The 18,963-nt window shown below is 43.3% G+C and overlaps 1 protein-coding gene across 1 annotated transcript in view; it reads right to left on the reverse strand.

Moving 5' to 3' along the window:
* The window catches only part of HMCN1 (hemicentin 1), a 286,027-nt gene that overhangs the window by 142,859 nt on the left and 124,205 nt on the right, over window positions 1-18,963 (reverse strand). The window contains exons 28-30 of the mRNA XM_060233046.1: window positions 17,255-17,402; window positions 14,542-14,668; window positions 11,403-11,557 (exon numbers count right to left, since the gene is read on the reverse strand). Coding sequence (XP_060089029.1) covers window positions 11,403-11,557; window positions 14,542-14,668; window positions 17,255-17,402 — 430 coding nt within the window. The remainder of the gene's footprint in view (window positions 1-11,402; window positions 11,558-14,541; window positions 14,669-17,254; window positions 17,403-18,963) is intronic.

Genomic DNA, 18,963 nt, shown 5'->3' on the forward strand with positions numbered 1-18,963 from the left:
TGAGCCATGCAATGCAATTTGGGAGCCATCAAGAAGAAGAGAAGAAAGAAGAAGAAATCCCTTAAAATCTAAAGGATGCCTTTGGTTCCATTAGCCAGGTCAATACATTTTAAAAAACAACAAATCTGTGCTCAGATTGGCTAGGGAAGACCTTAAACCCGTCTATAAACTCCCTATGACTTCTTCAGATCCATTTTATACTCTGAGAATTACAAACAGCACTTCAACACCCTGTTGATTTCAACATGCCTTGAAACCTAAAATAATTCCCTTCCCTCTGGAGGCAGAAGTTTATATCCTTTTCTAGCCAACAACAACGTATGCAAAGTAATCACTTGCAGATGCTTATAAAAGACATTGCAAACAACACCATGCTCCCCCCAACACACACACATATACATGCACTACAACACTCAGTGACTAGTTTGACTGCTGTTGAAAGAAATGGCACATACTGGTATATGTGCTATGCTGCTAAATGTAGCCAGGGTGTATCAACATTTCAACAGTTTCCAAGACAGCACCATTTAAACTGGTATATCAAAAATATTAAAGGGGTAGAGAGGAAACCACTGTTTAGAATGCTCAAATGAGTGACAAAGTTGCTGCAGTCAAATCTCCCCAATTCTAGTAACCTAATCTGCATATTATGTATATTATTTGATTACACAAATCAAGCTCATTTATTGTATTATCTAGTGGTTGCTTCGTATCATCATAGCTTTGTACTTGTTGGCTACCACAAAAAGTTGGGGAAGATCACAGGTATCTTATCTTTATTATTATTATTAGTTTATTTATATTCCACCCATTTCCCCATTTGGAGGCTCAGAGTGGAGTACATCTTAAATAGTAATAAAATCACAGTAAAATTACAATAACATCACAATAAAAACCAATTACAACATTTAGTAAAGTACAACAGGACGGTCGAGCAAGATGACATGGCAGAATGGTACTACAGAATAGTGCAGAAGAATAGTACCACAGTACAGTAGTACAGTAGGGGGGAGGCCAACCGATCTAATAGATAGATGCTCATCACCTCATTCAAAAACCTGGCGGAACAGCTCCGTTTTACAGTCCCTACGAAAGGCTAACAAGCCAGGTAGGGCCTGGATGTCCATAGGGAGCTGATTCCACCAGGTCAGGGCCAGGACCAAAAAGGTAGAGGCAAGACGGGCATCTCTTGGGCGAGGGGCTGTTTACTTGACCCTCTGCACATACTAGGATTTGTATCTGTCCACAGAGAAGTTCCTGAGCTCCTGTTTGTTTTGTTTTTTCACCCAAGTCTCAAGTCTGGGAAAATGTAATCCTAAAATACACACACATCCCCCTTAGCTTGCACTGCTAAACCTTCACTAATGCAGGAGGAGGAGATTGGATTTATACCCCACCCTTCACTCAGAGTCTCAGAGCGGCTTACAATCTCCTTCCCTTCCTCTCTCCACAACAGAACAGCTCCGCAAGAACTGTGACTGGCACAAGGTCACCCAGAAACTGCATGTGGAGTATGGCATCAAACCTGGTTCTTCCAGATTAGAGTCTGCACTCCTAACCACTATACCAAACTGGCTCTCATAGCCTGCTAAAGTAAGTTTTAGGTTTCTTAAAGTCCAATAAAAACTTATTCAAAAGTAAATTCTATCCATTTTAGGACAGGCTTCCAAACACGCCCTCATATTATTGCAGACTTAAACCCCTTGAGTATTTCCTGACATACAATATTTAAGAGCTTCTCTGCATAAACTATTAAAGAAACTGGCTATAAAACCCCAGGTTAATGTAGCAATCCACAACATGAGCCACTTAACTGAACCCAAAGAACTGTCATGAACTCCTTTTGACAAAAAGGCTAATATGAATATGTTTTTATTTTATCTCTGGATCTAAGTTCTTTTTTCCCCTCCAAATGAAAACGGGATCTGCTGCAACTAATGGTATCAGGTGCCATGCACAGATTCTGAGTAAAAGCCACACAATGTGGCAACCTTAGCGATAGATGACCTTCTAAATACTAATGATGCCACCCTAAATTGTAAAAGAGCTAGACTCAAGTCCAGTAGCACCTTAGAGATCAACAGTTTGGGGGAATATAAGCTTTTGAGAGTGAAAGTTCCCTTCATCAGATAACCTTTGGATCTGAAGAATGGAGTTTTGACTATCAAAAGCTTAAACTTCGAAATATTTGTTGGTCTCAAAGATGCCGCTGAAATCAAATCTAGTTCTTCTACTGCAGACCACCAAGACTACCTTTCAGAAACTCTTCTTAGCTGTGGTACACTCTTTTAAGTTTTCTGAAATCAATGGGCTTAGAAGGCCACAACTCTGTTTAGGATAGCACCATAAATGGCTTTAGTCTATATAATCTTATCCAGGGTCTCTTCAGACAACAGGAACAAATGAAATGGACAAATAATGGGTTCATCTGTATTTATGATTGCTTTCATCCCTGTGCTTTCAGCCCCTGTGCCAGGACCGAAAGACACTGGTCGTTTTCGCACTCACCTTCCGCCAGCGCGACCCCCCTCTTCACCGCGCAGGATCTGCGCGGATTTCGCACTAAACGCTGCGGAGCAGCCAGAAAAGCCGGAAGCTCCCGGTGCAAAAGCCGCTCAAACTGAAACCGCCAAAAAGCAGTTTGGCGTTTGCGCGGCTTTTGCGACGGGAGCTTCCGGCTTTTCTGGCTGCTCCGCAGCGTTTAGTGCGAAATCCGCGCAGATCCTGCGCGGTGAAGAGGGGGGTCGCGCCGGCGGAAGGTGAGTGCGAAAACGACCACTGTGGTATAGTTCTTAGAGTGCTAGACTATGATCTGGGAACCCCCACCCTACCATGAAGTTTGCTGGATAATATTAGGCCAGTCACACAGTGGTTTCTATGAGGATAAAATAAAGAAAGGAGAGCCACCCTGAGCTCCTTGGAGGAAGACCAGGAAAAAAATGTACTAGACAGAGGACCAAGGGGTACCCACGAACAGATGAACCTAATATTGTGCCTAATAATACATCATTTTCTACCTGGAGAGAGGGCACATACTGAGCAAAAGATTACTCCCACTACATACCAGTTAGAAAACCTGCTGACTTCAATAAGATCTAAATAAATTTTATATAAAAGAAAGTTATCAGACCTTGCTAAAAACCAATTTAATGGCTGTTTGAAAGTTTATGGTTAAATAACCACACGAAGTAAAAGTAAATAGTTTTATCTTGGTCAGAAGGTAACGTTTGAATACTGGTGTATTTATGGCATTTTTAACCCATCTTTCTCTGAATAAGGAACTCAATGTGGGTTATAATTAAAAATAATATACCATGCCCTGTAGCAGTAAGAAAAGACCAGCCCTGAACACTAATCCCAATCCCATTCAAGTATCTATTCATTTATAAGAAAGCCTGTTTCAGTAATTCATGTTTCTGGTCCAGAAACATGTATCCTACCCAGAGGGAACACCCTGGAAGCATATATACATTACGTGCAAATAATGTTTAGTCCTATGGAAGCTGTTACTTGCATATTATATAGGCAGAAAATTTTACACATGCCCAGACTGGCGTGGGAGCCACCAAGGGGTAGCAGTAGCAACCGCTTCGCCCAAATATGTACAAACGCATGCCTTCAATTACAATAGTAACAGCAAGGTCTATAGCAAGATGTAAGCTCAAGCACACCACCAAAGGAAGTTCTTTGTTTTCCTTTTTAGAGGGTAGACAATAGATTAAATTAAGATCCTTTTTTGTCTGTGTCTCACACCCACTGTCTGAACAACTGTCTATATTCAGGGTCAAGGAGGCCTGAAAAACTAATTAAATATTCCACCCCATCCAAGCTTACATCCTCTTGTCTGTTTTGTTTTGAAGCCCTAGAACGTGTGGTCAGCCTGCATTGCAGAGACTTCTTTCCCCTACAGATTATCCTTTCTTTTCTTTCTTTTTTTTGCTTCCCATCTGTACTCCTCTCCCCCCACCACAATGAAGCCTTGATGTCCAAGATCATTAATGACCTCTTCTTAAGTATTCTGGCAGCCCATCACAGGTCTCCTGTTTCAATTACTTTTATGAGATTCAGGCTCTTCTCTCTGGCTTCTATCAAGGCTAGACAAAAATCACAACTCCTATATAAATCTTGGCTATGCTTTCCTGCCAACCTTCCTTCCTCTGGTCATTTTACAGTGCACATCCTGGAGTTTATCCTAGTTTGTGTGTGAAGATCTACAACCTTCCCTACTTTATGTTGTCATTAATGACAGAAGTAAGAAGTTTAGTTTTCAGGCAAAATTCAGTCCAAGGATAAAGCTTGAAACAATTAGTTTAATTAAAAGAATGATCTTGCTAGTATGGCTTAGCATAGACAGCTTCAAGAGGGGATTGGATAAACAAATGCAGCAGAGGTCCATCAGCGGCTATTAGCCACAGCCACAGCGGCTATGAGCCTGCCTTTGGCGGGGGAGGGCGGGATACAAAAATAAATTTACTTTACTTACTTACTGTCTAGGGCAGTGATGCTCTGTATTCTTGGTGCTTGGGGGGCACAGTGGGAAGGATTCTAGTAGGGCTGCCAAGCCCTTGATCCAGGTGGGGGTTCCCCCACTCAGGAGGTTCCCAACTCGCCGGCCCACATTGGGCCAGTGGAGGGAACCTCCCCCTACATTGCTGGCATGATGACATTACCATGAAATGATGTCATCAAAATGGTGGCGTGCACACAGAACCGCTCTAGGCATTTCCAGGAAAACTCTATGGTTTTCCCAGATGCTCTAGCCATTTGGGAGGTAAAACTCTATGGCGGGGTGGCTAACGGTAGCTCTCCAGATGTTTTTTGCCTACAACTCCCATCAGCCCCAGCCATTGGCCATGCTGGCTGGGGCTGATGGGAGCTGTTGGCAAAAAACGTCTGGAGAGCTACCACTGGCCATTACCTCCCAAATGGCTAGAGCATCTGGGAAAACCATAGAGTTTTCCCGGAAACACCTAGAGCGGCCCGCATGTGCACCATCATTTTGATGATGTCACTTCCGAGTGACGTCATTGTGTTGCACGCGTGCATCACATGTGTGTGAAAGTCCCCTGCCATGAGCCAGTTTGGTGTAGTGGTGAAGTGTGCGGACTCTTATCTAGGAGAACCAGGTTTGATTCCCCACTCCTCCACTTGCACCTGCTAGCATGGCCTTGGGTCAGCCATAGCTCTGGCAGAGGTTGTCCTTAAAAGGGCAGCTGCTGTGAGAGTCCTCTCAGCCCCACCCACCTCACAGGGTGTTTGTTGTGGGGGAGGGAGATAAAGGAGATTGTGAGCCACTCTGAGACTCTTGAGTGGAGGGCGGAATATAAATCCAATGTCTTCTTTTTCTTCTTCTGCTGCTACAGGAAGGTGGGGACTTGGCAACCCTATATTCTAGTGTCCTGGCCCCACTGATAGACCTCCTGATGGCACCTGAGTTTTTTGGCCACTGTGTGACACAGAGTGTTGGACTGGATGAGCCATTGGCCTGATCCAACCTGGCCTCTCTTATGTTCTTACGTAATGTTCTTTCTCTGGACATCTTTTAACAACAACTTTCAGAGAATACTTCCACTAAAGATTCTCTGCACATTAGCTTAAGCCCTTTTATTTAAGACTGACAAAGTTTTTTTTGTAAGTAAAAACTATGCATGAAGGGGAAGTGAGTTTAAAGTCCAGCATTCCTACGCTACCTACTAGTTGTTCATGTGTGGGCATAATGTTTCTATAAGACTTATGCATGTCAAGTCCAAAATTTGCAGGCCTGAACCATGTGATCAGTTGCTCACATGTGATTCAGGAAAAAACCTTGAATGCACAGACTTTATGGAAGCACTATTTCCATACATGTCTATCTTGTCCCAGAGGCATGACTGAGTTTCTACACCTCTTGTGGAAAAGTTCGTTCCCTCCCACACACTTTTACATCTGGCTCTTCTCATTACATTATGGTAATGCTAGAAAAGTGAAGTTCTCCCCCTACCCTGCAAAAAAGAAAAGAAAAAAAATTAAAAATGTGTTTTTTCCCCTGATTTTTAAAAAAACTTTTCCAATGGAAAAACTGGGAGATTTGGGGGAGCACTAAAAAAACCCTTCAAAATAGTTGTTTTCTTTTCGAGATTAAGTGCTTTTTAAGACAAAGGTTTACTTAAAATGTATAGCATGAAAAATTTTATGTAAGACAGTCTAGGTAATAAAATACCAATGTATACTGTAGTTAAACACAACACATTTTCAAGAATACTTTTTTAAAAAATGTGAATGATATTGGCAACAATTATGTGATAATGTGTTTAATGACAATACCTTATTAAACAGTTAAGTGTTTTAAATGTTATAAAGTTTAACTTGGTATCCAAATATGCTGGTAGCCATACCTATTGTGGTTGTATCAAAGTATTTCTATTCTTTTATGCACTACCTCTCAGATGGGAAACAATAAGGTATGTGTAAGATTGACTCAGCCTTCCATCCTTCCAAGGTCAGTAAAATGAGTACCCAGCTTGCTGGGGGTAAAGTGTAGATAACTGGGGAAGGCAATGGCAAACCACCCCGTAAAAAGTCTGCCAAGAAAATGTCCTGATGTGACGTCACCCCATGGGTCAGTAACGACTCAGTGCTTGCACAGGGGACTACCTTTACCTTTTTTACTAAGTGAGCATAGAAAGCAGCAATTTGCAATTCTTTCAAGCATGGGGTATATTTCCAATTTTTATTAAAAACCTACAGAGTTGTAAATTCTATGAATATGCCAAATAATATACTTTTATATGCACATTACATTAGAAATGTTGCATTTTATGGTGTTCAATCAATAAAATGTTAGATTTTATGGGAAAGTAAGGATATATTTCAATCCCCCCAATTTCAATCTCTCCAATTTCTCTCTCTCTCTCAAAAAAAAAAGGATTCTCCCCCCCCCCCCCATGGCTTCAAAATTTCTAGGGCCGCGGTCACACTCACCATTAAATCCATCTCTAATGCATCGCTATTATACTCCGCAGCTTTTTTATAACAAAATTCCTGATCAGACATCCCTCCATTCTCAGTTCTAAGCCGCTTCGGTCCTGTCGTTGGTTGATCAGAGGTCTCAACCGGACCTCGTTTTTTGAGATGGCATTCCGCACTCACTCATGCAATTGCAGTACCTTGGGATATCGTACTTGGCTTAAAAAAAAAAGTGCCAGCAAAAGTGGGCAATCTGCCCCTCCCCACCCCATTTAAACACCCAGCCAGGAAGGGGAAGCCCGGGAGCTCTCTTTGCTGTCTCTTTGCCTGGCAGTGAGAGTCTACGTTTTTTGTGACAGTCTACATTGTTTGATACCTGTTCCGGTCCAGTCCAGCTTTTACCCTGTCCCCATTTAAACACCCCGCCAGGGTGTTTAAATGAGGGGGAGCACAGGAACTCTCTTTGCCATCTCTCCGCCTGGCAGGGAGACCACAAAGGCAGGTCATCTTCCCCCCCCCCTTGCTGGGGTGTTTAAATGGGGGGGGAGCATGGGAGCTGTCTTTGCTGTCTCTCTGACTGGCGGAGAGAAGGCAAAGGTGGGCAATCTGCCTTTCCCCCACATTTAAACACCCCACCTGGGTGTTTAAAGGGGGAGTGGGAAGCCTGGGAACAGCCTTTGCCATCTCCCCACCTGGCAAGGAGACAGCAAAGGCAGGCGATCTGCCTCCCCCCCCCCCCCCCATTTAGGAAAGGAAAGGTCCCTTGTGCAAGCACTAGTCGTTTTTGACTCTGGGGTAACTGCTTTCACAATGTATTCACAGCAGACTTTTTACAGGGTGGTTTGCCATTGCCTTCCCTAGTCATTACAGTTTCCCCCCAGCAATCTGGGCACTAATTTTACCAACCTCGGAAAGTTGGAATGCTGAGTCAACAATTGCTGGCACAATGATATCATTTGGAGTGGGCTCTCACAGGGAAGTGGATGTGCACTTGTGACGAGTCGGCTACGATGGAGCTTTCAAACATAGAAAGTACACGCAGGAGTCGTCAGAAGCATTCTTGGTCCAGATTTAATGCACTATCAAAAAAGTCTGCGTCCCAATAATGGCAGTGTGGGACACAAACGAGCCAATGACCATTGCCAGATGCTGATGTTTGGACAACCGCATAAAATCCGACATGCATCCGGCTTTCATCCATGCCCATCTCGTCAGTTTATGTGCGTCTGACCTCGGCCTAGCTAATGCAAATGGATTAAAAATAATTAAATTTGAATGTAATTCTAGCTACAGTACCAGAGTCAGTAAAGAAGGAGAAATATTTACTAAGCAGCAAAGAAGGTTTCATATAGCAAAGGAAAAAGGTTTAAGGATAGGAAGTCATTACTGTTGTTCCCACTGGCCATTGCCAAGATCTTATCTGTCTTATCCAGACTTTCTACAGAGTCAATATTATGACAAAAGCATTGTTGACTGGAAGCACTACAAAACATGATTCAGGCTTTCTTTTGTTTTTATTACAAAGACTAAAAGAAAAATTAGCCAGAATTCAGTAACTTTATAATGCAATCCTAAACACTGGCTCTGAATGGCTTTGGATACTGAATAAGCTCTATGCTTGCACAATGCCAAGACATGCCAGAGTAACTCAAAAATACACCAGTGGTGAGATGGGTTGATGCCACACAAGCATAATCACAGCCAGGGATTTTTTTTTTGTAGAAAAAGCCCAGCAGGAACTCACTTGCATATTAGTCCACACCCCCTGCCATCACCATTGTTTCACACAGGGCTTTTTGTAGACAAAGCCCAGCAGGAACTTATTTGCATATTAGGCCACACACCCCGATGCCAAGTCAGCTGAAACTCCGTTCCTGTGTGTTCCTGCTCCGAAAAAGCCCTAATCACAGCCCCAATGTGTAATGGAATGGTGGAAGGGGTACGGATGAGCACGAACTGGCTCATGAGCCAAAATTTGACACAAACTTGGGCTGGTTTGGTGCCCCCAAACTGATATTCAGGAAAGGTGCTTTTCTGAACATTTACTGGACTTGTAGTGGTTCAGCTGTTCAGTGCCATTTAAATCTGAGCAGTGCAGGGTCCACAGTTTAAATGGCTGACAGCTATTTAACTGGTCGGTTTCATTTCCCCCTAATTTGAAGTGAAGGGAAGCAAAACAGATAATTGAAATGGTGCGAGCCATTTGAACCTAACAGCTGACAAGTGTACCTGCCCCATTGTTAGGTTTAAATGGCCATGAGCCATTAAACCCATCATTTTCACTCCCCTCTGTTCCAAAGCAGGAAGAGAGAAACAGATGACTTCCCAGGAGAAAGAGGGAACCAAATTTGCCAGGCTGGCTCGATTTGGGTAGAGGACTTTTGGCTCAGTTGGGGATTCAGTTCAGGAGCCACCATGAACCCAACAGATGGGGGTTTTTAGGTTCATCCCTAGTTAAGGGTCTGCCAGAAGAGGAGTCTCTCTAACCCTCTCTAACTGAAGCAAGACTCTCTCTATCCCTAAGTATCTCTAACCCAAGTCCAACCCCCGGTTCAGGTGAAACATTATGCCAGCAACAATCCCAATGCATCTGGAAAAGTTCCAAAAGAAGTCACGGAGAACTTTAGTAGACCTTCTCCCTCCAGTCTCCCACCATAGCCCCAAGCTACAAAGCAGTTTAGGATACTGACTAAGCCTGCAGCCAATCACAGCTCTTCCAAACTCTGTGTAAACCTCAGCCAGTACACAGATTATAGGAAGAAGAAGAAGAAGAAGAAGAAGAAGAAGAAGAAGAAGAAGAAGAAGAAGAAGAAGAAGAAGAAGAAGAAGAAGAAGAAGAAGAAGAAGAAGAAGAAGAAGAAGAAGAAGAAGAAGAAGAAGAAGAAGAAGAAGATGATGATGATATTGGATTTATATCCCACCCTCCACTTCGAAGAGTCTCAGAGTGGCTCACAATCTCCTTTACCTTCCTCCCCCACAACAGACACCCTGTGAGGTGGGTGGGGCTGAGAGGACTCTCACAGCAGCTGCCCTTTCAAGGACAACCTCTGCCAGAGCTATGGCTGACCCAAGGCCATGCTAGCAGGTGCAAGTGGAGGAGTGGGGAATCAAACCCGGTTCTCCCAGATAAGAGTCCACACACACATGTGCCATGAGACTACATCTCTCTCTTTCGTCATGTTGGCACACATAGGGAGATTCTGTTGATGAGAAATCTATAATAAGAGCACTTTGTACAAAGAGGAAGAGAAAAAACACTGGTGTGGTATATTTCTTACTCTGCTCTGCTCAAAAGCCATAGAGGTACTTCACCTCCCAGCACAAACACCAAACAGATGACTCCATTCCAATTCCAATGCATGGACAAGTCACCCACATACGGTAAAGAAGAAAATTCCCTGCCTTGTGGAGCGACTGCTGCAAATGGTTCTTCATGCCCCTTCACCATACCTACCCTGAAGTATTGCCTTAACAATCCACTCTCCTTCAGCAGTTGCTAGCATTAAGTATGCACAGTGCAGAAATTAGGGATCTCATTGCAGATAAGGTGGCAGCTTATCACAGCACTGTTAGGGCAATGTAACAATGGTATAATCCCATCCCTTGCAAGTGTGGGGGAGGCACATGAAACACAACCATAGTCCTGGGGAACTATCAGAGATTGCTACTATCAGTCAAACACCTCTTGCATTTCAGGAACAGTGCCCCTTGAAGCAGCCCCAGCAGACAGAGCAAGCATAGTTGCAGTTCAGTTCCCTAAAAGGGGAGATGTTAGTATTGATTCTATGGCTTCGCTATGATATCCTTTTCCTCAGGAGATGCATTCCAACATCTGGGAACCCCAAAGGATGGAAATGAAAGAATCGCATGCAGGGTTTGGGAACCCACTATCTCTTTGCTTGTATAGCAGAACATTAATCATTACTGTCCTTGTGTCTCTCTTGACTCTTTGCAAGCAGCCATGCTACAGGGGTGGAGGCCATTCACAGGGAAATGCCAACCACCTGCTGAATCTGCAACATAACCAACAGTTGCAGCGGTCCATGTACATCTAACTGCTCTCCCACAGGGTTGCTAACTCCCTTGTCCTAACTCCCTTGTCCCTTGCTAACTCCCCTGCCTGCCCCTGTACCACTGTGTTATCCAAATAGGTAGTCTTCTATTTAATTGGGGGAATTTAGCTTAATTGGAGACAAGCAAGAGAGGAAAACCGTGATTTCCACCAATGTATACCAGGAGAACACTTAAAATAAACCAGTCAGGTGCTCAACTGGAAGACACACAGACAGAACATGCAACCACACAAACTAGCTAAGAGGAAATCAAGCAGGAGGGGGAAATAGTGATTTTCAGGGAAGGTAATATTTACCAATCTAGGGAAGGTAATATTTACCATGGAAGGAGAGTTTCATGGAGTGAAAAGCACATACAAGTGGGAGTGTGAGGTTGACACTTACCTTGGATAATGAGTTTGAATTCTTTCATCTGCTTGCCAGCAGAATTGGCTGCGCTGCATTGATAACGTCCTTTGTCAATCCTCCGAGCACTCTTGATACGCAGGATCTGGCCTTTCTCAATAATCTCAATATTAGGATCACCTAAGAAGAGGGGCCTGCAGGGGGGGAAATCACTATGATGTCGCTTCTGTATCTTTTCCCTATGCCATCACTTTTCCATTTAATTGATGTGTGCTTTTTAACAAATATGGTACAAAAATGTGCACATTATTTTCCCCTTGATAATAAACTCTTTGTTGAGTTATTTCATTCTAAGTTTCTTCTCACACTGAAGAAACCAAACCTAAATCTACCAAAGAGTTATGCAATTTCTTTTAAAATGCTTTGAAAATTCCTTAGTTCTTTTATTTTCATCTCAGAAATATTTATTGTACTGCAGGTTTTAGTAAAATCAATAGAAGGGCAGATACTGCATTTGAAAAACTGATACTTTCCCCTGATCTGGCAGATAGCAGCACTATCTCAAAATTGAACTATATGCTAACCAAAACCATTAATAAGAATAGGATAACAGTTATGAATATATGCTATATGTGAAAGAGGCCTTGGGGTTTCCTTAACTGATAATGACCAGCATGAGGTCTGCCCTGCCCCCTCCTGGGCTCTTCTCATGTGCACAAAGCACGCACAGCCTGATGACATCACCGGAAGTGACATCATCGGGCTGCATGCACTTCACGCAAGTGCTCTCCCACTTCAAAGGAAGCCGGCAAGAGGCTGCTTCCTTCTTTCTTGTGGAGGCAGCCTCTTTCCAGGTCCCTCTGAAGCAGGAGACGGCCGGGCAAGGGGCGGGGCAGGCCGCACAGTCTTTCTTCAAGAACACATGGCTTGGCCCACGCCTTGCCTGGTCCTCTCCGGCTTCAGAGAAACCCGGAAAGAGGCAGCCTCCTTCTTTCTTCACAAGAAAGAAGGACGTGGTCTCTTGCCGGCTCCCTTTGAAGCGGGAGAACAAAGAATGTGCAGCCTGGCCCATCCCTCTCCCGCTTCAAAGGGAGCCAGCAAGAGGCCGCGTCCTTCTTTCTTGCCTCTTCCCGGCTCCCTCTGAAGTGGGAGAGGCAAGGGATGTTTGGGTCGGTGATGAAGTGGCACCCCAGGCGTCCGCCTACTTCACTGACTCCCATGCATCAGCCCTACCTGAAGCAAAGTTGGAGTCATGGCATCATTCTCAGGCTGCCTCCCTCCCCATCCCTCTCTGGAAAAAAAATCATCTTTTCAATTAATCCCTTTCCCAACATGTGTGCTGCAAAAAAAACAGAAAACAGCTGAAACACATAGGTGTCTTTATTTGGAAGGTTTTAAAAGTTTTTTTAAAAAGAGAAACCCAAGGGATGAAGATCAGCTTAAGTGCACACTGCTAAATGAATGTTTAAAATGGCACCAATGCAAGCGTGCTCTCTAGGTTCCCAAATGGCTTTATTTCACAAGAGAATGTTTAGAAATCAGAAACTGCATGGTGTATCCAGTTCAATCTGTAAAGACCTGCTTTCTTCTGTTGTCAGGAAAATCAGCTGTGAGTATTGGCTGCCAATGACTGCAGAACAGGAGACAGATGTCACTGTCTGTATGATCATTTTTAATCCATACAGGAGAAGCAACAAAATTGGGTCAAATAGCTCATCTGATCACAGCCTATACCTCCTGTAATAGTGCACTGTATTTGAATTGTTTGCAGGGGTGGGGTGTAGAAAAAGCCCAGCAGGAACTCATTTGCATATTAGGTCACCTCCTGATGTCAGCATTGTTTTGCACATGGGCTCATTTGCATATTAGGCCACAACCCTTGGCACCAAGCCAACCAGAACTCCGTCCATGTGTGCTCCGGCTCAAAAAAAGCCCTAGTTGTTTGTTTTAATGAGCATAGGACTTAACATCAAGTGTATAGTTTTAGTCATGTTATTATTTGTTGTGTTTTATTTGATTTGTTAAGACGTTGTTGTTTAAAATCATTCTTTAAAAGAGTTATGCAGTTTCCTGAAAACTCAGCTTTTATTAGTTGCACTTTACAGAACTAGAGTCCTTGGAGTAAAAACATGCCAGTAAAACCAGTTCCAAATGGGTTTCAATTTTCTTCTGTAAACATATGCATAAAATTAGAAGAAACAGATTTTTATAGCATATATTCAATTACAAAGAGGCTCCATAATGCAAGCCTGTACACAACCTGGCCTTAAGTGGTGCCCAGATATTTGATAAACATCACAAACTAGCTACCAACAGACTTCATACTGCACATAGTTCCAAGTTACAGTTACCGCACTGGAAGTATCCTCTTTGACTGGCGACCAGTTTGTGTTACTAAACACTAACGCTATTTGTCCAAGACTATTTATATACTCATTTGTTGTTGTCCAACTAACATTTGTACTGCCAAATTTCATCCTCTTAATGGGCCTTCCTGGAAGATGAGCAATTCAGAGGCACAAAATATCAGTCCTGCAGAATGCTGTGCTGGACCGTAGCTCTGTGCATCTGGAGAAACCATTCAACATACTTAGGCATTCTGTCTAACAAATGGAACAGTAGGTTAATTCCCCAAGAATTTCTTTTGTTCAAGTTCCAGTGCTCTTGTGCAACTTTTATTAATTTCATTCGAACTTTTGTAGAAGACTTCTGTCTACTGTTTTTCAAGTTGATTGTATTGTATGCCTAAAAACAATGGAAATGCAATCCACAGCTGGCTTCAGGCACATAGGAATAATATGTCACCTTGGTTGACACAAGGCCTTGTTTTGCCCTACGCTGCATTTGGCACTAACAGGTAGGCATTGCACTACATATGTTTTTCTAGGGTTTCAGAAAAAAAGATGAAGATAAGTATCTTTGGCTTTAGGAAATGATATGACACACTAATGCAAAAGATAATACAAACATGGCAACTGCAAAATGGATGAGGGTCTTTTGATCTTTAACAGAAAACGTAAGAGCTTGCCTGAGCAAGAGGCACAATCAATTCTTGGTGCATCTTGCACAACCAAACTACAGCTGTACTCTCATTGGCAAAGCAGACAGGAATACAACATTTTCTTCTACCTCCATTTCAGTACAGTATTCTTGCAAAAGACTAAGCAATGGTACTTACTTGCTGTCTTTGAACCACTGGATCATGGGAAAGGGAGAGCCACTAACTTTACATTCTAGAGTGGCATCTTGGTTCAGGATGACTGAAACTTCAATGGGTGTATCAGCATCCCATATAGAAGGTGGGACTAGATGAAAAACAACATGAGAATCAACAATTAAATACAATGACCATACTTAAAATTAACGTACCCTGTGGAGTGGAAATAAACCGTTTCAATAGAAAGGTTAAGGAGGGATGGTAGAGTCTTTGAAATTTATGTATGTAAACAGGTATTCATCCCATTTGTTTATTACCAAATTCACTGCTGGATATATCGTTTTCATTATACAGGAGGTGGAGGCGGAATCTAACTAGTTTCTACAGTGAGAACTAGTACATGGCTAAAGGGATTGAGTTCTACATCAGCATATCCCCAGTTAAATCTAACCTCTGCAGAGAATTCAGTAGGCAGTCTTAATCTTAATTCTTCAAGTGCAGTATTAGGGAAAATATCTCCAATCTCTTATACAGGGTTGTGATGAGGATTATGGATTATATTGCCTGTGAAGTACTTTCAGTATTCTAAGGCACGCTATAAATGCTAGACATTATTGTAAATAGTTTCAAACATCTCCAGATAAACAGTTAGAGGGAAAGAATAGGTGGTCTAGAGTTCAAAGTGATTTCTTCTTTCCTCCTAAATTGAAACTGTTGGACTGATTATCTTTTCAAACCTCCAACATTACCTTGCCTCTGTAGATGGAAATGGGCTATGATTCTCCCACCCAAATTAATTAGGGTCAAAGGGAATTTAGGATTGTAAAAAAATGTAAGATTACCTGATGTGGCATCAGGTTCCCTCCCAATGTTCTACAATTTACACTCGTGTTTCTTTGCCTAGTTAGATGCATGTACACCAAGACATGAGCACGAACGGACTCATGAACTGAAGTTCATCACAAATTTTGGCCAGTTTGTGATTCACAAAATGATATTTGAGGAAGAGCACCTGGCACAAACATTTTGTGAATTTTGGTGTTGTTTGTGGCAGTTCATGAATGGATATTTTCCAGACGGATTGTCTCCACTAAATCAAATTGTTTACAGAATTCCAAGATAACAGAGTGGAGGAATTCTCCAACCTTGGAAACACCAATAAAAGCCCTCTAAAACTTAACAGACACTGCTGGCTGCCAATAACAGAGTTCCCATTCTACTCTATGGGATCAGAATGCTATATATAAGCTCAGCTCAGCATCCTCTTTTATCTCGGCTGTTCAGTTACAGAGACAGTCAGGAAACTTCTTAAAAAGTGGACTAGCAGAGCACATTCCCTCATGACTGGGAACTCCTCTCCCCTGCTGGGGTTTTGGTGTTAGGTGGACCCAGGGCTCTGAGCCACCTCTCTCTCTGCTCATGCCAAGCAAGGAGCTTAGCTAGTGGATTTCTCAGCTGAGGATCCAGATTTTGGTTAAGAACTCCTCTCCATTGCTGAGGTTTGAGAGTCTTAGGAGGACCCAGAAGAGTTCCACTCCCTTTCAGCAGGGAAAAGCAAAGGTGGAGTAGGAAGGCCCTCCAAGAAAGGTTCCCCACACTCAGTGTACCAAGGGTGGAGGGATGTCACTTCAGGCCATCCTCCATGGGGATGCTGACATTGCCATCCAGAAGGGCTGCATGGAATGTCCAGAAATAGGGTTTCCAGCCTCCCGATTGGGGCAGGGGTTTCCCCAGTTTGAGAGCCTTCAGCCTACCAGCACAGAGCTTGCCCCCAGGAGGATCCCGGCCCCCAAAGAGCTCAGCCACACAGGACATGCCTAGCATGAGGATATCACCCGGAAGTAACATCATTGTGCCATGCTTGTCGCACAGGGATGCTCTAGCAATTTATCCAAATTGCTAGAGCATCCCTTGCACAAAATGCCCAGCACATTGACATCACATCCAGGTGACATCATCATCCCATGTGTGCTTCGCGTGCGTGAGGATCATTTCCTGCCAGGAGTCAGGTAGGACCTAGCAACCCTATCCAGGAAGCTGCCACTCATCTTATCAGTGAGGATGATTGCTGTGGATGGCCAACCCTTCTCCCTCATGGAGGACACAGACTTTTGCTAGTTGCTGCAACACCTGGTACTCCATCCCTTCACAGAGGTCTATGAGCTGATAAGTGTTGCTCACTATGCACTATTCCACAGTGGTGATGGTCAAGGGTGAGCCCTCCAGAGCTCAAGGCAAAAACCGTGCACTTCACAGCAGATCTCTGGAGCAGACAGCAGCATAGCTACCTCTCTCACACTAACCACTGGTGACAACCAGAAGACAGGCCCAAAAGAGGATAGTCCTACCCCCAGGCTACAAAGTGGTTTGGCTCCATGCAGACCAAAGGTGCAAAACATCATCGCCATGATACAACGTAGCCTGAGGGAGAGGGTCAGTGGTGGTGACATCATCTAAGGCAACATGGTCTGACTCAGTATAAGGCAGTTTCATGAGTGTTCATGTATTTGGAACACGGCTTTTTTTGTAGCAGGAACTCCTTTGCATATTAGGCCACACACCCCTAATGTAACTAATCCTCCAAGAGCTTACAGTAGGCCCTGTAAAAAGAGCTCTGTAAGCTTCAGGAGGATTGATTACATCATGGGTTTGTGGTCTGATGTGCAAAGGAGTTCCTGCTACAAAAAAAAAAGCCCTGATTCAGAGTATTTCTTTTAAACACTGAAGTACCAACCTCGCACATCAACCGAGAAGAATTTTTCTGTGCTCCCAGCTACATTAGTGGCTTTGCACGAATACTGGCCAGCATCATCACTAGCAGCTTTGAGAAGTTTCAGCAGCTTCCCATTGTTCAAAATCTGCAGAGTGCTGCTCTCCACAACCTGAAGCAGATCCAAAAATAACTGTCAACATCCGCCAAACGCGGCATCTGAACTGTATAACTCACTCAACCCATTCCATTTCCTCTGCCTAATTAGGCTAGTCATCCTTTCAATAGATTCCTGCAAGTTATAAAGCATAGCCTGCAATTAGGAGCACCAGCAAGGGCTAAATAACTTTATTACCATCTGTGAAATTTGCATCAAGATCCTCCAGAGCCAATGGGGTGGATTTCCCTTGAAACACCAATAGAGAAAGAACAAAATAGGAGTCAAGTTGCACCTTTAAGACCAACTTAATTTTATTTAGAATGTACGCTTTGGTGTGCTCTCTAAGCACACTTCATCAGACAAGGAATCTGGTACAGTGAGCAAAGCCACACACAGCTGGTAGTCAGAGGCTCAGAATGCAAACTGGTACAAACTTAAGATCCAATAGAGAAAGAGTGAGTCCTAATGTGTTGTTTTCTGGGTTGGTTTTCGTCAAGGGCAACAATGCATGTTATAGGATGTGAGAAGTTATTAGAGTTCTGCAGCTTCTGTAGCAGCCCCTGTAATCCCAATAATCCCTGGCATCACTGGCAACAGGCATATTATATCTCAGTGTCAGAGCAATCTCTGCACTTGCTTGTGAAACCTCAACCTGGGCCTTCCTCATGCAACACAAGCAGTTCCTCAACTTGCCACTGTAGCTGGAAATTCAGGATATGCCTGAAAGTAGTCTGCCAGCCAACTCAATAGTTGAATGGTGCTGGTAAAAGGTGCTGCCAAGTCACATTCAGTTTATGGTGACCCTGCAAGAGACAGGAGCTTACAGTAGGCCCTGTACTAACAGCCCTGTAAGCTCTTGGAGGATTGGCTACACCAGGAGTGTGTGGCCTAATATGCAAAGGAGTTCCTGCTTAAAAAAAAAAGTCCTCGCAAGAGACATTTAGAGGTGGTTTTCCATTGCCCTTTTTTCTTTTAAAAAAAAACGGGAAGGGAGAACAAGTGGGGAAACTTAAAATCCAGAAACTAAAAAAAACCCTCTTTATTTTATTTATTTGATTTGATTTGATTTATATTCTGCCATCCGCGCTGAAGCAGGCTCAGGGTGGTTTACAACATAAAATCCCACAAACAATTAAATTAATAAGTATTAAAATTACACATTCAGTAATAAAACAGATCTTCAATGATTAAAACAGTTAAAAAAAGAAAATATAACCTTTAAAGGTATTAACATTGGTCTGGGACCAGCATATCTTTGGGACCGTCTCCCCTGGTACACCCCCCAAAAAGCATTACACTCTAGTGACAATAATTTACTGGTAAACCCTGGTCTGAAAACTCCGGCTGTTCTCAACCAGAACCAAGACTTTTTCAGCCCTGGCTCCAAACTGATAGAATGTTCTGCCATTTGAGATCTGGACCCTGTGGAGCTGTTCTGCCAGACCTATGGTTGAGGAGAGCAACAACGTCTACTCTGAACTGGCCTCTACTTCCTCCTTTCTTCTTCCTTCCCCTTCTGTTTCCTTCCCTTTTCCTTCCCCCACTCCTTCCTATCAGATAGATCTTAGAATAT

The sequence above is a fragment of the Heteronotia binoei genome, chromosome 2 (genome assembly GCF_032191835.1).
Source record: "Heteronotia binoei isolate CCM8104 ecotype False Entrance Well chromosome 2, APGP_CSIRO_Hbin_v1, whole genome shotgun sequence".
Lineage (NCBI taxonomy): Eukaryota > Metazoa > Chordata > Lepidosauria > Squamata > Gekkonidae > Heteronotia > Heteronotia binoei.